The sequence below is a fragment of the Bombina bombina genome, chromosome 4 (assembly GCF_027579735.1).
Source record: "Bombina bombina isolate aBomBom1 chromosome 4, aBomBom1.pri, whole genome shotgun sequence".
NCBI lineage: Eukaryota > Metazoa > Chordata > Amphibia > Anura > Bombinatoridae > Bombina > Bombina bombina.
In genome coordinates this window covers 19,158,573-19,185,587 of record NC_069502.1, presented here as the reverse complement: position 1 = coordinate 19,185,587, position 27,015 = coordinate 19,158,573, and the positions used below count along the sequence as shown (strand labels likewise).

The window sequence follows — 27,015 nt, the reverse complement described above, 5'->3', positions numbered from 1 at the left end:
CAGATTCACACATACGGCGCCTCTTTCCTTGTGTTTCTTTCAATTCTGTCAAAAGAACTGAAATAAGGGGACAGTCTGCAGAGGCTTAGGTACAAGGTAACCACAGAGGTAAAAAGTATATTAATATAACTAAGATAAGGGACAGTCTGCATAGGGTTAGATACAAGGTAATCACAGAGGTAAAAAGTATATTAATATAACTGAGATAAGGAGCAGTCTGCAGAGTCTTAGATACAGGGTAATCACAGAGGTAAAAAGTATATTAATATAACTGAGATAAGGGGCAGTCTGCAGAGGCTTAGATACAGGGTAATCACAGAGGTAAAACGTGTATTATTATAACTGTGTTGATTATGCAAAACTGGGGAATGGGTAATAAAGGGATTATCTATCTTTTAAAACAATACAAATTCTGGTGTAGACTGTCCCTTTAAATCAACACAAATGTTTCAGCTGTTTTTTTGTTTTTTTTAATATTAACTGAATATTAAAGTGATTGTAAACTTGACACATCTGGAAAACAGTTTGTAATGAAGGGTTATAGATAACTAGGGTAATGTAATGAAGGGTTATAGATGACTAGGGTAATTTAATGAAGGGTTATAGATAACTAGGGTAATGTAATGAAGGGTTAAAGATAACTAGGGTAATGTAATGAAGGGTTAAAGATAACTAGGGTAATGTAATGAAAGGCTATAAATAACTAGGGTAATGTAATGAAGGGTTATAGATAACTAGGGTAATGTAATGAAGGGTTATAGATAACTAGGGTAATGTAATGAAGGGCTATAAATAACTAGGGTAATGTAATGAAGGGTTATAGATAACTAGGGTAATGTAATGAAGGGCTATAAATAACTAGGGTAATGTAATGAAGGGTTAAAGATAACTAGGGTAATATAATGAAGGGTTATAGATAACTAGGGTAATGTAATGAAGGGTTAAAGATAACTAGGGTAATGTAATGAGGGGTTATAGATAACTAGGGTAATATAATGAAGGGTTATAGATAACTAGGGTAATGTAATGAAGGGCTATAGATAACTAGGGTAATATAATGAAGGGTTATAGATAACTAGGGTAATGTAATGAAGGGTTAAAGATAACTAGGGTAATATAATGAAGGGTTAAAGATAACTAGGGTAATATAATGAAGGGTTATAGATAACTAGGGTAATGTAATGAAGGGCTATAGATAACTAGGGTAATATAATGAAGGGCTATAGATAACTAGGGTAATGTAATGAAGGGCTATAGATAACTAGGGTAATATAATGAAGGGTTATAGATAACTAGGGTAATGTAATGAAGGGCTATAGATAACTAGGGTAATATAATGAAGGGCTATAGATAACTAGGGTAATGTAATGAAGGGTTAAAGATAACTAGGGTAATGTAATGAAGGGTTAAAGTTAATAGGGTAATGTAATGAAGGGTTATAGATAACTAGGGTAATGTAATGAAGGGTTAAAGATAACTAGGGTAATGTAATGAAGGGTTAAAGTTAATAGGGTAATGTAATGAAGGGTTATAGATAACTAGGGTAATGTAATGAAGGGCTATAGATAACTAGGGTAATGTAATGAGGGGTTATAGATAACTAGGGTAATGTAATGAAGGGCTATAAATAACTAGGGTAATGTAATGAAGGGTTATAGATAACTAGGGTAATGTAATGAAGGGTTATAGATAACTAGGGTAATGTAATGAAGGGCTATAGATAACTAGGGTAATGTAATGAAGGGTTATAGATAACTAGGGTAATGTAATGAGGGGTTATAGATAACTAGGGTAATGTAATGAAGGGCTATAAATAACTAGGGTAATGTAATGAAGGGTTATAGATAACTAGGGTAATGTAATGAAGGGTTATAGATAACTAGGGTAATGTAATGAAGGGTTATAGATAACTAGGGTAATGTAATGAGGGGTTATAGATAACTAGGGTAATGTAATGAAGGGCTATAGATAACTAGGGTAATGTAATGAGGGGTTATAGATAACTAGGGTAATGTAATGAAGGGCTATAAATAACTAGGGTAATGTAATGAAGGGTTATAGATAACTAGGGTAATGTAATGAAGGGTTATAGATAACTAGGGTAATGTAATGAGGGGCTATAGATAACTAGGGTAATGTAATGAAGGGCTATAGATAACAAGGACTTTCATTCATCGGTTCTTGATTTCTTACTAATAGTCACCTAGATTACAAGATCTGCACTATAGAGGGTGCGAAACGACTGCAACAAAAGTTATTATTTCACCCTCCATAGCGCTGCCATTACAAGTTTATAAAAGCTGCCTTGTGCGTGCGATATGGTGGCGATGAGCTCCATACCGCACAAAATCCAAGTGCTGTTTTGGCATGCTCGTGCACACTTTCCCCATAGACATCAATGGGGAGAGAGAGTTAGAAAAAAAAACTAAAACCTGTGATTGCAGAATGAAAAGCTCCGTAATGCAGCCCCATTGATGTCTATGGGGACAAAAAGTTACGTTTAAACCTAACACCCTAAAATAAACCCCAAGTCTAAACACCCCTAATCTGCCACTCCCTGACATCGCCGACACCTAAATAAAGTTATTAACTCCTAATCTGCCACTCCTGACATCGCCGCCACTAATAAAAGTTATTAACCCATATTCCCCCGCACCCCAACATCGCCCACACTATAATAAAGATATTAACCCCTATTCCCCCACACCCCAACATCGCCCACACTATAATAAAGATAGTGCTCCCTAACATTGCCGCCACTAAATAAAGTATTAACCCCTAAACCTCTGGCCTCCCACATCACTGCCACTAAATAAACCTATTAACCCCTAAACCAACAGCCCCCCACATCGCAAATAAATAAATTAAACTATTAACCCCTAAACCTACCAACCCCCTAAATTTAAATTACAATATCCCTATCTTAAAATAAATAAAAACTTAACTTTAAACTATAAATTAAACTAACATTACTATTATACTAAAATTAAAATAACTATATCAATTAAATAAATTAAATTATACATTAAAAAAACCTAACACTACTAAAAAAATTAAAATCTACAATTACAAAAAATAAAAAATACTAAATTACAAAAAATAACAAACAAAATTATCCAAAATAAAAAGAATTACACCTAATCTAATAGGCCTATAAAAATGAAAAAGCCCCCACAAAATAAAAAAAACCTAGCCTACAATAAACTACCAATAGCCCTTAAAAGGGCCTTTTGTAAGCATTGCCCTAAAGAAATAAGCTATTTTGCCTTGAAAAAAATACAAAGACCCCCCCAACAGTAAAAACCCACCACCCAACCAACCCCCCAAAATAAAAAACCTTACTCTAACAAAAACCTAAGCTATCTATTGCCCTGAAAAGGACATTTGTATGGGCATTGCACTTAAAAGGGCATTCAGCTATTTTTCTTGCCCTTGAAAGGGCATTTAGCTCTTTTAATAACGCTCAAACCCTAATCTAAAAAAAAATCCACCCAAAAAAGTTTTAAAAAAACCTAACACTAACCCCTGACGATCCACTTAGTTTCTGAAGTCCGGACATCCAGGAGGCAAAGTCTTCATCCAGGCGGCGAGGTCTTCATCTATCCAGGCAGCGTCTTCTATTTTCATCCTGGCGGCGCGGAGCAGGTCCATCCTGAAGACATCCGGCGCGGAGCATCCTCTTCATATGGTCGGCGCCATATACTGAATCTTCAATGCAAGGGAGCCTTTTCAAAATGGCATCCCTTGCATTCCTATTGGCTGATTTGATTTTTGAAATTCACATCAGCCAATATAATGAGAGCTACTGAAATTCTATTGGCTATTCAAATCAGCCAATAGAATTTCAGTAGCTCTCATCCTGTTGGCTGATTTGAATTTCAAAAATCAAATCAGCCAATAGGAATGCAAGGGACGCCATTTTGAAAAGGCTCCCGTGCATTGAAGATTCAGTATACGGCGGCGACCGTATGAAGAGGATGTTTTGCACCGGATGTCTTCAGGATGGAGTCGCTCCGCGCTGCCAGGATGAAGATAGAAGATGCCGCCTGGATGGATGAAGACCTCGCCGCCTGGATCTCCGGACTTCAGAAACTGTAAGTGGATCATCGGAGGTAAGTGTTAGGTTTTTTTAAACTTTTTTGGGGTGTTTTTTTTTTTTTTTAGATTAGAGTTTGGGCGTTCTTAAAAGAGCTAAATGCCCTTTTCAGGGCAAGGAAAAGAGCTGAATGCCCTTTTAAGGGCAATGCCCATACAAATGCCCTTTTCAGGGCAATGGGTAGCTTAGGTTTTTGTTAGAGTTAGGTTTTTTATTTTGGGGGTTGGTTGGGTGGTGGATTTTACTGTTAGGGGGGTCTTTGTATTTTCTTAAGGTAAAAAAGCTGATTTCTTTAGGGCAATGCTTACAAAAGCCTTTTTAAGGGCTGTTGGTAATTTATTGTAGGCTAGGGTTTGTTTTATTTTGGGAGGGCTTTTTTATTTTTATAAGGCTATTAGATTAGGTGTAATTGTTTTTATTTTGGATAATTTTGTTTGTTATTTTTTGTAATTTAGTATTTTTTAATTTATGTAATTTAGTATTTTTTGTAATTGTAGATTTTAATTTTTTTAGTAGTGTTAGGATTTTTTAATGTGTAATTTAATTTTTTTAATTGATAGTTATTTTAATTTTAGTATAATAGGTATAATAGTAATGTAACTTTAATTTATAGTTTAAACTTAGTTTTTTTTTTAATTTCCCAGGTAAGTTTTCATTTATTTTAAGATAGGGATCTTGTAATTTTAATTTTCAAATTTAGTGGGTAGTTTTGGTTTTGGGGCTGTTAATAGTTTAATTTAGTTTTTTGCGATGTGGGGGTGCTGTAGGTTTAGGGGTTAATAGGTTTATTTAGTGGCAGTGATGTGGGAAGCCAGAGGTTAAGGTGTTAATAACTTTATTTAGTGGCGGTGATGTTGGGGAATTGAGGAATAGGGGTTAATAACTATATTATAGTGTGGGCGATGTTGGGGAGCGGCGGAATAGCGGTTAATAACTTTATTATTATAGTGGAGACGATGTCAGGAAGCGGCGGAATAGGGGTTAATAATTTTATTATAGTGTTTGTGATGAGAGAGGGCCTCAGTTTAGGGGTTAATAGGTAGCTTATGGATGTTAGTGTTAGTGTACTTTATAACACTTTAGTTATGAGTTTTGTGTAACAGTTTTATGATGTGAAACTCATAACTACTGCTCTAAGATTGTGAAACGGATTGTGTCGGTTTTAGCATCACCGCAAAACTTGTAATGGCAGTGCTATGGAAGTCCAACCCATAAAAGTCATTTGTTTGAGTGCGGGACTGACGTTGCGTTACAGGCTAAAATGCGTGGGGTATAGCTATACCGACAAGACTCGTAATGGCTGCGTTCCATTTTTTACACTGAAATGGCCATTTTTTCAGCGTTATAACCCGAACGCAAAACTTATAATCTAGGTGACTGTTATTACCGCTTTTACGTGTAAATCCTAGTGTCTGGTAATCCGCCTGGCTCCGTATTGGCTTTTTAAAAAATTATTATTACGTTTTTGGTGAAAAACAGGCCGTTATGCAACCTTAAGTGTAGCTAATATGCCCCCCGATCAATAATAATAATAATAATAATAATAATAATAATAAATATCAACAATTTTTTTTTTAAATGAAGCAACTTTAATATACATTCTAAATGCAACATAATGAGCTATTACAGAAAGGTTTACAGTCTCTTTTACTCAAACAATTCTGTCACGTAGATGAAAAAGAAGCTGGTAAACACGTTAAATGTATTATTTGCATGAGATTGGTTAACAATACACTGTTTAAATGTGATGTGAAATTAACAGGAAAGATATGTTTGTGCACAATTAAACAGATAGTACACTGTAAAATTGTTTTCTCTTAATGTTTTCAAATATTATTTTATTGAGGAATGACAAACAAACACATAGCATACTGGCAAGGAATACATGTTCATATTGTTACAGAAATCAGGCAAAACCTAGTTGTTTACAGAGTAAGAGCAATTGTACTAAATGCTGTCTGTCTATGTTGTCTTGACTCCTCATTTTTATAGACAAACAATAGCTTAAGTTGATAGCTATTTATCTATCTATCTATCTATCTATCTATCTATCTATCTATCTATCTATCTATCTATCTGTCTGTCTGTCTGTCTGTCTGTCTGTCTGTCTGTCTGTCTGTCTATCTATCTATCTATCTGTCTGTCTGTCTGTCTGTCTGTCTGTCTGTCTATCTATCTATCTGTCTGTCTGTCTATCTATCTATCTATCTATCTATCTATCTATCTATCTATCTATCTATCTATTGGGTACTTATAGAGCACAAACTAATCACCTGTGAGGTAACTGATTTCGACAAGGCCTCAGATGTAGGATAAAACATATATACATAATAGCTGCTTTTTGAACCCAAGTGGACCTAAATCATAGAACAAAGGAAAAAAAAGAATTGGGACCCCATCTTTAGGCCCCAGTATCTAAATGTAGTAGCAAGACACTATTTAGTATTCAGCGGATGAGCACAGATGAGCACAGAGTATAATATAGTGCTGCATTGTAAATAATAACCACATGGGCTTTAATATATATATGAGGTATATTGGATTAGTAAAGGAAATGGCTTAACTCCCATTTATACAGGTGTGATGTCAAACTAGAGCAAACTTCTTTGGAACCCTCTTAGATAAAATGGAGATCATTACTTAATCACAAATACGGGGTCTATATGTAAAGTTGTGCCATTATACATTTAGGTAACTAGCTAGAAAATATAATGTGATTTAATGAAAACCTTTAGTGGTCCCTACGGAGGGTCTGATTTTGCACAGCGCTTAGCTGAGAAAGGAATATATGTGTAAGATATACGTTTTAAAAGCACAAAGCCAGCAAACAAAAAATAACAAGCACCATCAGCCTTCTACCTCGGTACCACACAAAACACAACATAAATGTAACCACATTAGATATTTCCTGCTTGAGAGGAGAGTGTTCCGTCTGATCGCACCATCTGGGGATATGTGGGGGACAACTTTAACATGGGAATTCCAATGGTGTATCAGATCTATGCAAGTTCTCCCTACTAGCTTCATAGGGCCGCTTCCTACATTACCCTATCCCGCAACACAGGAATGCTGAGCCAGGCTCTGTTGCTGCGGTCACTATGATGCCTCTTAAGGTAAGCTGAAGGATCAAAAGGCAGCAGTCAGGGTTCAGGACAAAAGTGTGGGCATTTTCTAAAAGATGTCTATCCCTATCTGTGTGTAATGGTGTACTAGCGTCACTTCTTCCCTTGTTATAGTCCAAGATATCTGGGTAATCAATAGGTGCAAGGAGAACTTTGTCTAGTTGCAACTCGGCCCTGTGTCCCCCAACGACTGGCCGCATCGCCAGGCGAACCAAGGTATAGCTTCTCCAAGCCCAAGACACAATTGGCGCTAGCTATTCATATTGAGTGGCTCTCTGACATCTTCTCTACTATGACTGGTGTTTCACTATTATCACGTAGCCCTTCAAGCACTGCTTGTGCCTCTGATTCAGCAGCAGAGCACTTGTCATCTTCTGCGGCATGTGGTCTGGAGTGTACTTGTGCTAGTTTACGATCCCTTTCCTCTTCAGGGTTACCGTTTCGCTTCTCTATCAGGACCCTCACGTGTGAGTTAAAGTGATCCTCCATCTTGCTGGCCACCATTTGCAGTAAGGCATTAGCGGAAGTCTCTATTATGTAATATTTTCATGCTTCGTTGGTATCTATCACGTCACTCACTTTAGCCTTTTAGGGGTTTAGCCAGTATTATGTATTATTTACAGCAAACTTTATCTGGTTTCCTTGCTAACTGGCGAGAGGGTGTTAGATGTATGATGAAAGGCCGCCGCCAGCAAGCTTGATCGGTCGGAATTGAATCTTCTGAGTGCATTAGTGCAACAATAGTGGTGTCACCATGTTCTGGCCACACTTGGTAATAGATATTCTCAGCTTATGTGTAATATAATATGTTATGCGTGAGATAGTCATCATATTAATTCTCGATTCGGCAGAGCTTTTTAGTTTAGGGTCTTAGCATGGACGCGGCTTGGACACGCCCCCCTTAATGTATTTTGAATGACTTGTTATAGAATGTATGAGAAATGCATTCTCATGTTTATTGCTGGTTTTGTGCTTTTAAACTACAGCCTATTACAATGGGTTGAGCTTGCAGGTAATATCAGATCTCATGTTATCACTTTGTGTACACACACTTGCTTCCTTATCTTATATCTGATTGTAAATCAAAGCCAAATACTTATAGAAAACAATGAAATAATCATTTTATTAGTTATCTCTTCTACACCCCACTGGGAGTGCAATTTCTTCTGCTGGCTGTGTTTACATAGTCTGTCAATAGCATTGACTTAAAGGGACAGCTCACTCCAAAATGTTCTCCCCTTTAAATTGTTCCCAATGGTTCATTTCACCTGCTGGTGTGTTTTAAATGGTTTACAAGTAGCTCCTTTACCCCTATTTTGGCATTTGAAATAGCTGATTTAGCCTGTGGTATCCCAACCTATACTGAAAGTTTCTATACTGGAGTATATTCTATTGAATAGCCTAAGTAAACACAGCAAGCAGAATAAGTTACACTCTCAGTGGGATGCAGGATAGTTAAGTAATAAAATTATATTTTTCCATTGTTCTTTCGCTTTGGTTTTCTAGACAAATATAAGATAAGGAAGCAAGTCTGTGTACACAAAGTGATAACATAATGAGATCTGATATTACCTGAAGCTCAACCCATTGCAATAGGCTGTGGTTTAAAAGCACAAACCCAGCTACTTCATATACACAAATAAAGCTGAAAGTGCAATTTTTCAAATGTTTTATACCTGCAGCTGGTATAACAAGTCATTAAAAATACATTCATATAAAAACAATTTTACAGTGTACTGTCCCTTTAAGTCCAGAAACTTTCAGTATAGGTGGGGACACCACAGGCTAAATCAGCTATTTCAAATGCCAAAATAAGGGTAATTAAGCTTCTTGTAAACCATTTAATACACTCCAGCAGGTAAAATGAATAATTGGGAACAAATTAAAGGAAAGAAAAATAATTGGGTAAACTGTCCCTTTAAGTAGAGGGACTTTACTGGTATATGGCTGTTAGGGACAATTCTGACAGACAAAAAAAATGGGTTTATTCAGCACGATGGTACAGAGAAAATAAGAGTAGAGTATTATTTATCTCATTACAAGTTTGCCTTTTCTTTCCATCTTTATACTGACCCTCACATTTAGATCAGGTCTCATTAGTATAATATAACATTTGGGCATAAAGATACAACACAGGAGTCCAGCACCAGATGCCAGGATAGCGAATATCTCTACAGCCACCATGTATTTGCCTTTGGTGCTGAGGTAGGCTGGGATAAATGTGACCCAAACGCAGCAGAAGACCAGCATGCTGAAGGTAATGTACTGAGCTTCATTGTAAGTGTCCGGCAGTTTTCTGGCTAAAAATGCTACAATAAAACTAAATAAAGCCAACAGCCCCATGTAACCAATACTAAAGTAGAATGCCGTTATAGACCCTTCATTACATTGTAGTATTGTCTTGGCAATCTCTACCTGGGTATTAAATTCTGGAAATGGAGCAGAGTATATGACCCATACAACACATATGAAAACCTCCCCAAAGGAGCAGATAAGTATCAGGGAGCTTGAGATATTTTTACCAAACCACCTCCTCATTCTACCATCAGGTTTTGTTGCCCTAAAAGCAAAGACAACAATGACTGTTTTTGCCAACACACAAGACACAGCAACAGTGAAAATATTTCCGAAAGCTGCTTGTCGAAGAAGACAGGAAATCTTTGTGGGACGTCCAATGAATAGGAAGGAGCAGAGAAATGACATCATGAGGGTGGTGAGGAGCACATAGCTGAGGTTCTGGTTGTTGGCTCTTACGACTGGAGTTTCCTTGTGTCTAATAAATATCACAAATACGGTTACAGTCACAGCGGAGAGTGAAATAGCAAATGCAGCACACACCGTACCAAGGGGATCATGATACGAGAGGAACTCTATGATCCTTGGGACACATTTATCTCTTCTAGGGTTGGACCACTGGTTATCAGGGCATCTGATGCAACTCTTCATATCTGCAGAAATAAAACATCTTATAAAACACGGTATTACATAAAAATCTCCACCTATGTGTGTTAAATATCCTGATTTAATTTAATATGCAACGTGTTTTTTTTTTTGTTCACCCTATTTTTTTTAAATCATATCAACCACAAAACAACCTACATCCCTGATTATTTCTGAAGAATAACCTTATATCTGTATTCTATGAATATGAGTGCTATAAGACAACATTAAAGGGACACTAAAGGCAAATTTTATCTTTCCTTATTCAGATAGAGCATGCAGTTTTAAGCAACTTTCTAATTTACTCATATTTATTTTTTCTTCATTCTCTTGATATCTTAATTTGAAAATTAAGAATGTAAGTTTAGAAGCTGGACCATTTTTGGTTCACAACCTGGGTTGTGCTTGCTGATTGGTGATTAAATTCTCTCCAAGGTACTGAACCAAAAATTGGCTGGCTCCTTAGCTTACATGCCTTCTTTTTCAAATAAACGGCTAGATTACGAGTTTTGCGGTATGAGTGAAAAATCAGCGTTAAGGCTCTTTTTCACCACCACTGGTATTACAAGTCTTGCAGGTCTAGCTGTCCTGCACACTTTTTTGGCCGTAAAGCAACGTAACTACCACAGCTTCAATCATATTGGCTGTTCCAATCAGCCAATAGAATGCAAGCTCATTCCTATTGGCTGATTGCATCAGCCAATATGATTTTTTACCCTTTAATTCCAATTGGCTGATAGAATTCTATCAGCCAATCGGAATTAAAGGGACACCATCTGGGATGAAGTCCCTTAAAGGAACCTTCATTCTGGAAGAGCCGTCGATTGAAGAGGATGCTCCGCGCCGGATGTCTTGAAGATGGAGCCGCTCAGTGCCGGATGGATGAAGATAGATGCCGTCGGGATGAAGACTTCAGCCAGCTTGGATAAAGACTTCAGCCAGCTTGGATAAAGACTTCAGCCAGCTTGGATAAAGACTTCGGCCCGCTTGGATAAAGACTTTTGCCGGCTTCGATGAGGACTTCTGCCGGCTTTGTTGAGGATGGATGTCGGCTCTTTAGAAACTGTAAGTGGATCTTCGGGGGTTAGTGTTATTTTTTTTTTAAGGGTTATTGGGTGGGTTTTATTTTTAGATTAGGGTTTGGGCTGAAAAAGAGCTAAATGTCATTTAAGGACAATGCCCATTTAAATGCCCTTTTCAGGGCAATGGGGAGCTTAGTTTTTTTTAGATAGGATTTTATTTGTGGGGTTTGGTTGTGTGGGTGGTGGGTTTTACTGTTGGGGGGGTTGTTTGTATTTTTATTTACAGGTAAAAGAGCTGATTTCTTTGGGGCAATGCCCCACAAAAGGCCCTTTTAAGGGCTATTGTCAGTTTAGTTTATGCTAGGTTTTTTTTTATTTTGGGGGGCTTTTTTATTTTGATAGGGCTAATAGATTAGATGTAATTAGTTTAAATATTTGATATATAAGCTCTTTCAGGCTTGTTGTATTGATTCTCTGTTAAAGTAAGATTGTCTGTTTAAGTATTATAGTTAGCTAACAAAGCTAATTCATAAATATTTTGCTTTGCAAGGGTTCCATTTTATAAAACAAAATAACTGTTTGTTGGTTTGTATCTAAACATTTTTTTTCTTTTTTTTTTCTTGTTTCCTGTGTGGGTAATTAGGGGTGGGATTTTTTTTCAGCTGTTTGGGCCTAGCTAGATTATAAATTTAGCACATTTACTCTGGGAGCTTGCTCTTTCAGGCTTGCTGTATTGATTCTCTGTTAAAGTAAGATTGTCTGTTTAAGTAAGCAGTTAGCTAAACAAGGTAGTTAGGCAAACAAGGTTTTGGGGTAACCAAGGGGAAATATATTTATTTTATACTTTTAAGTTAAACCTTTTATTAAGAATGTGTGAGAATCTCATTTAGTGTACAGCTTGCCACATGTTTGCATCACTGGAGCAGCCGCTTCTGGGATTATATGTTTGTGGCAAGTGTGAGCATACGGTCTCTTTAGAAACTCGTATTGGGGATCTGGAGGAACGAATTGCAACACTACATGAAATTCAGACACTTGAAAGGGAAATGGATAGGACTGAGCTGGTTGTTAATGGTTCCAGAGGTGGAAATGGGGAGGATTCAGATGAGGAGACTCCAGGATGTAGCTGGGTCACAGTTAGAGGGCGAAGTAAAGGTAAGGGGAAGAGACAGGCCAGTTCTGAGCTGGTACACCCCAATAGATTTGCCAGATTAAGTGAAGATGTTGGGGATATCAGTTCAGGGGTGGCAGTGTCAGATAGTGCTGTGTTGCCTAGTATAGTGAACAGTCCTTTAGCTGTGGAAGAGGAGCATACTATGGTGGGCAGTCCTTCAGTCATGGAAGAGGGGCATACAAGTCAGGGCCAGAGGCAGATGTTGGTGTTAGGAGACTCTATTATTAGGAAGGTTGATAGGGTAATTTGTCATCCAGACCCTTTACATAGAACAGTTTGCTGTCTTCCAGGGGCTCGTGTTAGGCATATTGTGGAACGTATTGATAGATTGTTAGAGGGATGTGGGTCTGATCCTGCAGTCATGGTGCATATTGGTACTAATGAAGGAATCAGCGGGAGATGGAGAGTCCTAAAAAATGACTTCAGGGAGTTAGGTAGCAAGCTTAAAGCAAGGACCTCCAAAGTAATATTTTCTGAGATATTACCAGTGCCGTGTGTTAACTCAGTAAGGCAGAAGGAGTTAAGGTCTGTTAATTCATGGCTAAAAACATGGTGTAAAAATTAGGGGTTTGACTTTTTAGAACACTGGGCTGATTTTTCACTAGGGTACAATTTGTACAGTAAGAATGGATTGCACCTGAATGACATGGGTGCAGGTGTGTTGGGGGAAAGGATGGTAGCACGTTTAGAGAACCTTTTAAACTAGGCAAAGGGGGGGAGGGTCAGTTAGAACAAAATAGAACAGAGAGATCAGTCTCTGAATATGTCACTCCCTTAATATCTCAAGGAAGGGATGACTTAAGAAATGTCACATTAGAAAGTATAGAGGAAAGTACACCAAGTAGCAGCAGAAAGCACATGAAAATGAAATGTATTACAGCAAATGCAAGAAGCATGACAGGTAAAATGGGGGAGCTGACGCTCTTAGTTGCAGAAGAGGACTATGATGTTATCAGTATAACTGAAACTTGGTGGGATGATTCACATGACTGGGCAGTTAACTTAGAGGGGTATACATTATTTAGGAGGGACAGGAATAATAAAAGGGGTGGAGGAATCTGCATGTATATTAAACCTAACCTTAAACCTACAATAAGGGAAGATATTTATGATACAAGTGACAATGTAGAGACCCTGTGGGTTGAAATAAAGAGTGGGGGGGAAAATCCTAAAAAAATATTACTAGGAACATGCTACAAGCCTCCCAACATTAGTGACTCGGAGGAAACTCAACTACTTATCCAAATAGGTAAGGCTGCTAATAACAGTGCTGTAATTATGGGAGATTTTAACTACCCTGATATAAACTGGGCCAATGAAACTAGTAATTCAGCTAAGGGGGATAGATTTTTAAATGTTCTCAGGGATAACTTCTTGTCACAATTAATAGAGGAGCCAACTAGGAGTAAAGCTATATTGGATTTAGTGCTATCAAACAATACAGATATAATATCAAAGATAGAAGTCAAAGAACATTTGGGTAACAGTGATCATAACATGGTCACATTTGAAATCTATTTTCAAATGCAGTGTTTTAAAGGCTTAACTAAGACTTTTAATTTCAAGAAAGCAAAATTCAACGATTTAAGGAAATCATTAAATAATATAAATTGGGACAATGTATTTTCTAATAAAAATACAGAGAATAAATGGATAATATTTAAAAATTTGTTAAATAAATATACATATCAACACATACCATATGGTTATAAAAATAAAAATAAAAAAACAAAGCCGTTATGGCTAAATAAAAATGTGTTAAGAGAAATTAGGAAAAAACGTAGGGCATTTAAATTATTAAAAGAAAATAGTACAGACTCAGCATACAATATTTATAAGGAATGTGACAAAGCATGCAAAAAAGCAATCAAATTAGCCAAAATTGAAAATGAAAAATTAATTGCCAAGGATTCTAAGTCTAACCCTAAAAGGTTCTTTAAGTACATAAATAGCAAAAAATCTAAGAAGGATAATATAGGTACATTAAAATGTGTGGAGGGTAGCATGATAAATAATGACAGGGAGAAGGCTGAGGTACTAAACCAGTTTTTTTCTTCAGTATACACAAGAGAGGAACCATTGAATGATACTTTGGAACAGAATAGAACATGCCAGTCCATACCACTAACTGGGTTTTGTTTAGAGGATATCAGGAAAAAACTGGAAAATATTAAGGTAAATAAAACTCCAGGCCCAGATGGAATACACCCAAGGGTGTTAAGGGAACTTAGCACTGTTATAGACAAACCTTTACTCTTAATTTTTCAAGACTCATTATCCTCAGGCATGGTACCCCAGGATTGGCGTAAAGCTGTGTGTGCCACTCTTCAAAAAGGGAAGCAGGGATGATCCAGGAAGCTATAGACCAGTTAGTCTGACATCAATAGTGGGGAAGATATTTGAAAGGGATTATAAGGGATTATATTGATGAGCATATTCGTGTAATCAAGATTATGAGTTCTAATCAGCATGGCTTTAGGAGAAATAGATCATGTCAAACTAATCTAATTAGATTCTACGAGGAAGTAAGTAAAAATATAGATAAAGGGGAATCAGTTGATGTGATATACTTAGATTTTGCAAAGGTATTTGATACAGTGCCACATGAGAGATTAATGCACAAAATTAAGGGACTGGGAATAGCTGAAAATGTTAGCTCATGGATAAATAACTGGATAAAAGATAGGGAGCAACGAGTAGTAGTAAATGGATCATACTCAGATTGGACAAAGGTAATCAGTGGCATCCCCCAGGGATCAGTACTGGGCCCTGTTCTTTTTAATATTTTTAAATGACTTGGAGCAAGGATTAAATAGCGACATCTCTATTTTTGCAGATGATACTAAGTTAAGTAAGGTCATAAGGTCAGAGCAGGACGAACTCTCTTTACAAAGGGATTTGCTAAAATTAGAACTATGGGCAAGTGAATGGAAAATGAGATTTAATACGGAAAAATGCAAGGTTCTACATTTTGGAAGTAAAAATAAGCAGGCTACGTATTTTTTAAATGGGACAAGACTTAGCCAAACACAGGAGGAAAGGGATTTGGGAGTAGTAATAGATAACAAGCTAAAGATGGGTGCACAATGCAGGGCAGCGGCTTCAAAGGCTAATAAGATACTAGCATGTATTAAAAGAGGCATTGATTCAAGGGAGGAAAGCATAATTCTGTCATTATATAAAGCCCTGGTAAGACCTCACCTTGAGTTTGGAGTGCAGTTCTGGGGACCAATTGCTAAAAAAGATATTGCAGAACTAGAAAAAGTTCAGAGAAGGGCCACAAAGCTAATAAGGGGATTGGAGAAATTAGAGAAAAGAAAGAAGAGGCGCCAAATGGTGTGTATCGTTTTGAATTCAGTAGGCCTTGCCCCCAAATAAAAACTACTTACAAAATTTCCAGCACTTGAGAAGTGCCACACATGCCTTCTGAACTGTTAGCAGCCGTCCAGCTAGCTGAAATGTATCAGAACTGCGTCTATACTGTGCTGTTTAAGACAAAAAAACACAAAAGTGCCACAATAGTGTGTATCAGTGTGATCATTTGATATAGCGCAACAAATGAAATGTACTCACAAGATGTAAGGCACTTGAGAAGTGCCACAAGAGCCTCCTGGACACTTGTCAGCTGTCCAGCTCACTGATAGCTTCGATCCCAGGTTCACTTGTTCGGCTTACACATGGGCTCCAATACAGCACACTTAGATCTCCCTGCAGCTCAGTGTTCAGATGAGTGCAAGTCTGGCTGCCAATATTGGATATACAAAGTTGCTAGAAATAGCCGTGCTACTTGTACTGATTAGTTAAAAATGTATATTTATTAAAAACAATGTTACACTACGCGTTTCTCGGTTACTTAGACCGCTTCCTCAGGTGTAATTTCAGATACAAAGTAGCAAAATTTTATAGCCCCATATCGGCGTCTATCCCGACCCAGGGCGCATGCGTGAGCAACTACAAAAACCTTAGCCAATCAGTGCCTAAGTTCGATTTGTCTCAGATGTAATAGGTTCTCACTAGGGGGCTTGGTTAATGACGTGCCCGCTATCGTCTGTGTGATGTATATTTTCCGTACACATGATAGTTTTAAACTGACGTGTAAAAAAAAATCGTGAGTATTGTATTACCAAGTAGTACTGTTTCTCACGTATTTATAGTATTACCTATTTTTGGCACCAATTTACTAGAGTTAGTTGATCATGCATTTACATATAATAATTAATATAAAAACATACTCAAAATACAAATGTTATCACTCTTGTCTAAACATCTATATGCATTATCTGAATTTGACACCGCTGTGATCGGACAGATAACCATATACTAGACTGATAATAAAAATTAATAAAAATTAATAATATAACATAAAATATAAATTATTCTAAAGTATAAACATAAATCAAATAATATATATCGAATAAATTATAACATGACTGTTGCTATCATTGACAAATACTGCAACTATTAATATATAGGTCTTATATATTAATTAAAAGCGGCCATGTCTATATTTTCGTTTAAGCCATGGGGTTGGAGCGTCTTAAGCTTCCAAATCCAAAAAGTCTCTCTCTGTCTTAGATGGGTTAACCTATTCCTACCCCATTTAGGAGCAATCTGTTCTAATGGAAAAATATTAAAAAGATCAGTTTGTCCGTCGTGACAGTTTTTACTGTGTCTTGGAACACTATGGTTGGCCACCCCATTCTTTATATTTCTATTATGTTCCCCCCATCTCTTCTTTAGGGGTCTTGAGGACCTACCAATGTACTGAATTCCACATTGACATTCAAGGAGATATACCACATAACTTGAATCACAAGTGAATCTAGAATTAATTTCAAATTCTTCCTTTGTGGAAGCAGATTGAAATTTAATCCTATTACCTGAAGTATATTTGCAAAGACCACAGTTCGGTCGATTGCATCTGTAAAAACCCCTTTTGCCCATTGGCCAACTATTTGTGGTGGTTCTTGTGTTGCTCCCTTTAATATATTTCTTCATTACCACCTTGCTTGGTGCTAATTTATTTTTTAGTGTAGGAGCTCTCTTGAAAGTGCAGATAGGGAACTCTTCTAAAATGTTTTTAAGAATGCAGTCATTTCTTAAAATATACCAGTGTTTACACAAAATGTGTTTAATTCTATGGTGGTTACTATTGAATTTGGTGATAAATCTTAAATTGTTAGATTTGGGCTGTGTATTTGTGGATTTATTAACACTATTGCCATTAATATTCATAATGCCTTCATTTTTCTTTTTAAAAAATTCCTCTCTATCTTTAATCCTAGCTTTTCTATAACCTTCTTCAATTAGGACTCTTGGGTATCCTTTTTCTAGAAATCTTGATCTTAGAGTCTCTGCCTGATCATCATAACTATTTAAAGTAGTACAATTTCTACGTATCCTGGAAAACTGGTTATACGGTATATTTTTAACCCAGGCTTTGTAATGATTGCTTTTGTAGTTTAAATAGCTATTTGTATCAACTGATTTGAAATATGTTTTGGTGGTTACTCGTCCATTTGCATCCCAGCTCAATATTAGATCCAGAAATTCTATGGAGTTCTTATTAATATTTGATGTTAATTTAAGGCCCATATTGTTGTTATTTAAAGATATAATAAATTCCTTTGCGGAGTCTTCAGTGCCATCCCATATCAGTAACAGGTCATCAATGAAACGGCCATAGTACACCAGGCCTGCCCCCAAAGGAGACTTGTATATATAATTCTCCTCAAATACCCCCATAAAAAGATTCGCAAAACTGGGGGCAAACCTGGTGCCCATGGCCGTTCCCTTGATTTGTAAAAAAAACCTTTCCTGGTACACAAAATAATTGTGTTTTAACACAAAAGAAATGGCCTCTAGTAGAAACTGTCTTTGTTTAGACGGTAGATATTGATCTCTTTTTAAAAACTTATCTATTGCTTCTAGGCCTAGATTGTGACAGATGTTTGAATATAAAGAGGATACATCACATGTACACCAGATGAGATCTCGCCCTGCTTTTTCAATTTTAGAGATCTTCGATATAAGGTCTGGAGTATCTTTGATATAAGATTCTAGACCCATAACCGGTTTTTTCAGATAGGTGTCTACATACTCGGATAAATTGCAAGTAAGATTTCCGATACCAGAAATAATAGGTCTCCCTGGTGGACACTTTGGGTCTTTGTGTATCTTCGGAAGATGGTAATAATAAGCCAAATTGGGTGACATGGGTATCAAATAATCTCTCTCTTTTTTATTTAGAATTCCTTCTGTAAAGCCTTTATCTATTAGTTTGGTGAGTTTAGCCAGATATGTTAATGTGGGATTAAAACTCAATTCCCTATAATAACAAGGATCTAACAGAATTTTATCGGCTTCTGCAATATAATCTGACATATCTTGTAGAACCACCCCTCCCCCCTTGTCCGCCTGCCTAATGACTATATCTTTATTCTTTGCCAAATTGGCTAGAGCCTTGTATTCAAATTTATTCAAATTATAGTTATTTATTTCAAGGTTCATAGTTCCGAACTCTTCTAACACTAGATTTTGAAAAAGAGTAATATTGGGACATGTAGTTGGGGGATTAAAATTGGAACTGGGTGCTAGATTAGAATGTATGTAATCATCGAACAGTGATTCACAAAATTCTTCAGGTTCACAATAAACAATATCTCTAGTAGGTCTTTCAGGCATGTCATTTGTAATGATAGGCAATTGATTTGATGACTTTAATTTTTTATCACAAAAATATCTTTGTAAATTTAACTTTCTGATAAACCTATTGAGGTCAACAAACAACTCAAACATATTATGTTTGTTTGAAGGACAAAATGAAAGTCCTCTGCTTAAAATACAGATCTCCTCATTGGTTAAGATGTGACTAGATAAATTAAAGAAATTAACCTATAAGGAGAGGCTAGCCAAACTGGGTCTGTTTTCTTTAGAAAAAAGGCGCTTGAGAGGTGACATGATTACTTTATATAAATATATTCAAGGCCCATATACAGAGATGGCAGAAGCTCTGTTTATTCCAAGAAAATAGTTTCTGACAAGAGGTCATAATTTAAGGTTGGAGGAAAGGAGATTTAATCTCCTGCAACGGAAACGTTTTTTCACTGTAAGAGCAATAAAATTGTGGAAGTCATTACCAAAGGAGGTAGTGAATGCCAATACCATAGATACATTTAAAAATAGTCTGGATAAATTTCTGTATATAAACAAAATTCATGGATATGATTGCTAGTATTAAATGGGTCACATTTTAATGGGGTTATTTAAGCTTAACTGGAGCTTTTTGTAAGTATTTTAGATTTGTATAGGTTGAACTCGATGGACTTCAGTCTTTTTTCAACCTTATCTACTATGTTACTATGTTACTATGTTACTATGCTACTATGTTACTATGTTACTATGTTATAATTTCTTTTTTATTTTGTGTAATATTGTTAATTGTATTTAATTAATGTAATTTATTTATTTGTAGTATAAGGTTAGGTGTTAGTGTAAGACAGGTTAGGTTTTATTTTACTGGTAAATTTGTATTTATTTTAGCTAGGTAGTTAGTAACTAGTTAATAACTATTTACTAACTATTGTACCTAGTTAAAATAAATACAAACTTGACTGTAAAATAAAAATAAAACCTAAGCTAGCTACAATGTAACTGTTATATTGTAGCTAGCTTAGTGTCACGATACAACATATTTTTTAGACTAGAACTATTCAGTGAGTGAATAAATGTGAGTTTGTAGCTACTCGATACAGGTGAACTCTGCTCACTATTGAATTGGTTAATGAGCAAGTGCCTGAAATGTAGCAGTGATACTGAATAGAAAGAAACAAAGTTTCACTTGGAAAACTACTCCCTGATAATCACAAGTCAGAGTTAGTTCATTTCAGTGTGAGAAGCAGGGTTACAATAAAGTTATAGTTGATAATCAAGTGATAGCTGAAATAACGTTGGTAGCAAAGTAACGGTTTAGAGCGGATAGGGTTAAACACATTGATTTGCGAGGTACAGTATATATAGTTCAGTACATTATTAGATGTTTCACACTGTAATATGTGAGAGGTTTGACAAAGCAGTTTGTTATACAAAGTACTTGCGGTAACACCGGAGAGCCATATGTGATGATCTGATGAAGCACTGACAGTGTCTGTGAGAGACTGAACAGCATGTAGGGGAAATGACTTGAGCTGGAGGTGCACTGACAGTGTCTGTGAGAGACTGAACAGCATGCAGGGAAATGACTTGAGCTGGATGTGCACTGACAGTGTCTGTGGGAGACTGAACAGCATGCAGGGGAAATGACTTGAGCTTGAGGTGCACTGACAGTGTCTGTGAGAGACTGAACAGCATGCAGGGGAAATGACTTGAGCTGGAGGTGCACTGACAGTGTCTGTGAGAGACTGAACAGCATGCAGGGAAATGACTTGAGCTGGAGGTGCACTGACAGTGTCTGTGAGAGACTGAACAGCATGCAGGGAAATGACTTGAGCTGGAGGTGCACTGACAGTGTCTGTGAGAGACTGAACAGCATGCAGGGAAATGACTTGAGCTGGAGGTGCACTGACAGTGTCTGTGGGAGAATGAACAGCATGCAGGGGAAATGACTTGAGGTGCACTGACAGTGTCTGTGAGAGACTGAACAGCATGCAGGGGAAATTACTTGAGCTGGAGGTGCACTGACAGTGTCTGTGAGAGACTGAACAGCATGCAGGGAAATGACTTGAGCTGGAGGTGCACTGACAGTGTCTGTGGGAGACTGAACAGCATGCAGGGAAATTACTTGAGCTGGAGGTGCACTGACAGTGTCTGTGGGAGACTGAACAGCGTGCAGGGGAAATGACTTGAGCTGGAGGTGCACTGACTGTCAATGGGAGACTGAACAGCATGCAGGGGAAAAGATTTGAGCTGGAGGTGCACTGACAGTGTCTGTGGGAGACTGAACAGCGTGCAGGGGAAATGACTTGAGCTGGAGGTGCACTGACAGTGTCTGTGGGAGACTGAACAGCATGCAGGGGAAATGACTTGAGCTGAAGGTGCACTGACAGTGTCTGTGGGAGACTGAACAGCATACAGGGGAAATGACTTGAGCTGGAGGTGCACTGACAGTGTCTGTGAGAGACTGAACAGCATGCAGGGGAAATTACTTGAGCTGGAGGTGCACTGACAGTATCTGTGAGAGACTGAACAGCATGCAGGGGAAATGACTTGAGCTGGAGGTGCACTGACAGTGTCTGTGAGAGACTGAACAGCATGCAGGGAAATGACTTGAGCTGGAGGTGCATTGACAGTGTCTGTGGGAGACTGAACAGCATGCAGGGGAAATGACTTGAGCTTGAGGTGCACTGACAGTGTCTGTGAGAGACTGAACAGCATGCAGGGGAAATGACTTGAGCTGGAGGTGCACTGACAGTGTCTGTGAGAGACTGAACAGCATGCAGGGAAATGACTTGAGCTGGAGGTGCACTGACAGTGTCTGTGGGAGACTGAACAGCATGCAGGGAAATTACTTGAGCTGGAGGTGCACTGACAGTGTCTGTGGGAGACTGAACAGCGTGCAGGGGAAATGACTTGAGCTGGAGGTGCACTGACTGTCAATGGGAGACTGAACAGCATGCAGGGGAAAAGATTTGAGCTGGAGGTGCACTGACAGTGTCTGTGGGAGACTGAACAGCGTGCAGGGGAAATGACTTGAGCTGGAGGTGCACTGACAGTGTCTGTGGGAGACTGAACAGCATGCAGGGGAAATGACTTGAGCTGGAGGTGCACTGACAGTGTCTGTGGGAGACTGAACAGCATACAGGGGAAATGACTTGAGCTGGAGGTGCACTGACAGTGTCTGTGAGAGACTGAACAGCATGCAGGGGAAATTACTTGAGCTGGAGGTGCACTGACAGTATCTGTGAGAGACTGAACAGCATGCAGGGGAAATGACTTGAGCTGGAGGTGCACTGACAGTGTCTGTGAGAGACTGAACAGCGTGCAGGGGAAATGACTTGAGCTGGAGGTGCACTGACAGTGTCTGTGAGAGACTGAACAGCAGGCAGGGGAAATGACTTGAGCTGGAGGTGCACTGACAGTGTCTGAGAGAGACTGAACAGCATGCATGGGAAATGACTTGAGCTGGAGGTGCACTGACAGTGTCTGTGGGAAACTGAACAGCATGCAGGGGAAATGACTTCAGCTGGAGGTGCACTGACAGTGTCTGTGAGAGACTGAACAGCATGTAGGGGAAATGACTTGAGCTGGAGGTGCACTGACAGTGTCTGTGGGAAACTGAACAGCATGCAGGGGAAATGACTTGAGCTGGAGGTGCACTGACAGTGTCTGTGGGAAACTGAACACCATGCAGGGGAAATGACTTGACCTGGAGGTGCACTGACAGTGTCTGTGAGAGATTGAACAGCATGTAGGGGAAATGACTTGAGCTGGAGGTGCACTGACAGTGTCTGTGGGAGACTGAACAGCATGCAGGGGAAATGACTTGAGCTGGAGGTGCACTGACAGAGTCTGTAGGAAACTGAACAGCATGCAGGGGAAATGACTTGAGCTGGAGGTGCACTGACAGTGTCTGTGAGAGACTGAACAGCGTGCAGGGGAAATGACTTGAGCCTCAGGTGCACTGACAGTGTCTGTGGGAGACTGAACAGCGTGCAGGGGAAATGACTTGAGCCTCAGGTGCACTGACAGTGTCTGTGGGAGACTGAACAGCGTGTAGGGGAAATGACTTGAGCTGGAGGTGCACTGACAGTGTCTGTGGGAAACTGAACAGCATACAGGGGAAATGACTTGAGCTGGAGGTGCACTGACAGTGTCTGTGAGAGACTGAACAGCATGCAGGGGAAATTACTTGAGCTGGAGGTGCAGTGACAGTGTCTGTGAGAGACTGAACAGCATGCAGGGGAAATGACTTGAGCTGGAGGTGCACTGACAGTGTCTGTGAGAGACTGAACAGCATGCAGGGGAAATGACTTGAGCTGGAGGTGCACTGACAGTGTCTTTGAGAGACTGAACAGCATGCAGGGGAAATGACTTGAGCTGGAGGTGCACTGACAGTGTCTGTGAGAGACTGAACAGCGTGCAGGTGAAATGACTTGAGCTGGAGGTGCACTGACAGTGTCTGTGAGAGACTGAACAGCATGCAGGGGAAATGACTTGAGCTGGAGGTGCACTGACAGTGTCTGTGAGAGACTGAACAGCATGCAGGGGAAATTACTTGAGCTGGAGGTGCACTGACAGTGTCTGTGAGAGACTGAACAGCATGCATGGGAAATGACTTGAGCTGGAGGTGCACTGACAGTGTCTGTGGGAAACTGAACAGCATGCAGGGGAAATGACTTCAGCTGGAGGTGCACTGACAGTGTCTGTGAGAGACTGAACAGCATGCAGGGGAAATGACTTGAGCTGGAGGTGCACTGACAGTGTCTGTGGGAAACTGAACAGCATGCAGGGGAAATGACTTGAGCTGGAGGTGCACTGACAGTGTCTGTGGGAAACTGAACACCATGCAGGGGAAATGACTTGAGCTGGAGGTGCACTGACAGTGTCTGTGAGAGATTGAACAGCATGTAGGGGAAATGACTTGAGCTGGAGGTGCACTGACAGTGTCTGTGGGAGACTGAACAGCATGCAGGGGAAATGACTTGAGCTGGAGGTGCACTGACAGAGTCTGTAGGAAACTGAACAGCATGCAGGGGAAATGACTTGAGCTGGAGGTGCACTGACAGTGTCTGTGAGAGACTGAACAGCGTGCAGGGGAAATGACTTGAGCCTCAGGTGCACTGACAGTGTCTGTGAGAGACTGAACAGCGTGCAGGGGAAATGACTTGAGCCTCAGGTGCACTGAAAGTGTCTGTGGGAGACTGAACAGCGTGCAGGGGAAATTACTTGAGCTGGAGGTGCACTGACAGTGTCTGTGGGAAACTGAACAGCATGCAGGGGATATGACTTGAGCTTGAGGTGCACTGACAGTGTCTGTGAGAGACTGAACAGCGTGCAGGGGAAATGACTTGAGCTGGAGGTGCACTGACAGTGCCTGTGGGAGACTGAACAGCCTTCAGGGGAAATGACTTGAAATGGAGGTGCACTGACAGTGTCTCTGGGAGACTGAACAGCATGCAGGGGAAATTACTTGAGCTGGAGGTGCACTGACAGTGTCTGTGAGAGACTGAACAGCATGCAGGGGAAATTACTTGAGCTGGAGGTGCACTGACAGTGTCTGTTAGAGACTGAACAGCGTGCAAGGGAAATGACTTGAGCTGGAGGTGCACTGACGGCTTGCAGGGGAAAGGACTTGAGCTGGAGGTGCACTGACAGTGTCTGTGGGAGACTGAACAGCATGCAGGGGAAATGACTTGAGCTGGGGGTGCACTGACAGTGTCTGTGGGAGACTGAACAGCATGCAGGGGAAATTACTTGAGCTGGAGGTGCACTGACAGTGTCTGTGGGAAACTGAACAGCATGCAGGGGAAATGACTTGCGCTGGAGGTGCACTGACAGTGTCTGTGAGAGACTGAACAGCATGTAGGGGAAATGACTTGAGCTGGAGGTGCACTGACAGTGTCTGTGGGAGACTGAACAGCATGCAGGGGAAATGACTTGAGCTGGAGGTGCACTGACAGAGTCTGTAGGAAACTGAACAGCATGCAGGGGAAATGACTTGAGCTGGAGGTGCACTGACAGTGTCTGTGAGAGACTGAACAGCGTGCAGGGGAAATGACTTGAGCCTCAGGTGCACTGACAGTGTCTGTGAGAGACTGAACAGCATGCAGGGGAAATGACTTGAGCCTCAGGTGCACTGACAGTGTCTGTGAGAGACTGAACAGCGTGCAGGGGAAATAACTTGAGCTGGAGGTGCACTGACAGTGCCTGTGGGAGACTGAACAGCCTTCAGGGGAAATGACTTGAGCTGGAGGTGCACTGACAGTGTCTCTGGGAGACTGAACAGCATGCAGGGGAAATGACTTGAGCTGGAGGTGCACTGACAGTGTCTGTGAGAGACTGAACAGCATGCAGGGGAAATGACTTGAGCTGGGGGTGCACTGACAGTGTCTGTGGGAGACTGAACAGCATGCAGGGAAATGACTTGAGATGGAGGTGCACTGACAGTGTCTGTGGGAGACTGAACAGCGTGCAGGGGAAATGACTTGCGCTGGAGGTGCACTGACAGTGTCTGTGGGAGACTGAACAGCATGCAGGGGAAATGACTTGAGCTGGATGTGCACTGACAGTTTCTGTGGGAGACTGAACAGCATGCTTGGGAAATGACTTGAGCTGGAGGTGCACTGACAGTGTCTGTGAGAGACTGAACAGCATGCAGGGGAAATGACTTGAGCTGGAGGTGCACTGACAGTGTTTGTGGGAGACTGAACAGCATGCGGGGGAAATGACTTGAGCTGGAGGTGCACTGACAGTGACTGTGAGAGACTGAACAGCATGCAGGGGAAATGACTTGAGCTGGAGGTGCACTGGTAGTGTCTGTGAGAGACTGAACAGCGTGCAGGGGAAAAGACTTGAGCTGGAGGTGCACTGACAGTGTCTGTGGGAGACTGAACAGCATGCAGGGGAAATGACTTGAGCTGGAGGTGCACTGACAGTGTCTTTTTGAGACTGAACAGCATGCAGGGGAAATGACTTGAGCTGGAGGTGCACTGACAGTGTCTGTGAGAGACTGAACAGCGTGCAGGGGAAATGACTTGAGCTGGAGGTGCACTGACAGTGTCTGTGGGAGACTGAACAGCATGCAGGGGAAATGACTTGAGCTGGAGGTGCACTGACAGTGTCTGTGGGAGACTGAACAGCGTGCAGGGGAAATGACTTGAGCTGAAGGTGCACTGATAGTGTCTGTGAGAGACTGAACAACGTGCAGGGGAGAAGGCTTGAGCTGGAGGTGCACTGACAGTGTCTGTGGGAGACTGAACATCATGCAGGAGAAATGACTTGAGCTGGAGGTGCACTGACAGTGTCTGTGGGAGACTGAACAGCCTTCAGGGGAAATGACTTGAGCTGGAGGTGCACTGACAGTGTCTCTGGGAGACTGAACAGCATGCAGGGGAAATGACTTGAGCTGGAGGTGCACTGACAGTGTCTGTGAGAGACTGAACAGCATGCAGGGGAAATGACTTGAGCTGGGGGTGCACTGACAGTGTCTGTGGGAGACTGAACAGCATGCAGGGAAATGACTTGAGATGGAGGTGCACTGACAGTGTCTGTGGGAGACTGAACAGCGTGCAGGGGAAATGACTTGCGCTGGAGGTGCACTGACAGTGTCTGTGGGAGACTGAACAGCATGCAGGGGAAATGACTTGAGCTGGATGTGCACTGACAGTTTCTGTGGGAGACTGAACAGCATGCTTGGGAAATGACTTGAGCTGGAGGTGCACTGACAGTGTCTGTGAGAGACTGAACAGCATGCAGGGGAAATGACTTGAGCTGGAGGTGCACTGACAGTGTTTATGGGAGACTGAACAGCATGCGGGGGAAATGACTTGAGATGGAGGTGCACTGACAGTGACTGTGAGAGACTGAACAGCATGCAGGGGAAATGACTTGAGCTGGAGGTGCACTGACAGTGTCTGTGAGAGACTGAACAGCGTGCAGGGGAAAAGACTTGAGCTGGAGGTGCACTGACAGTGTCTGTGGGAGACTGAACAGCATGCAGGGGAA

The 27,015-nt window shown here is 40.3% G+C and overlaps 1 protein-coding gene across 1 annotated transcript in view; it reads right to left on the bottom strand.

Moving 5' to 3' along the window:
- Window positions 1–9,246: 9,246 nt before the first annotated feature.
- The window catches only part of LOC128656801 (vomeronasal type-2 receptor 26-like), a 34,616-nt gene continuing 16,847 nt past the window's right edge, over window positions 9,247–27,015 (bottom strand). Inside the window, exon 3 of the mRNA XM_053710960.1 lies at window positions 9,247–10,166. Coding sequence (XP_053566935.1) covers window positions 9,247–10,166 — 920 coding nt within the window. The remainder of the gene's footprint in view (window positions 10,167–27,015) is intronic.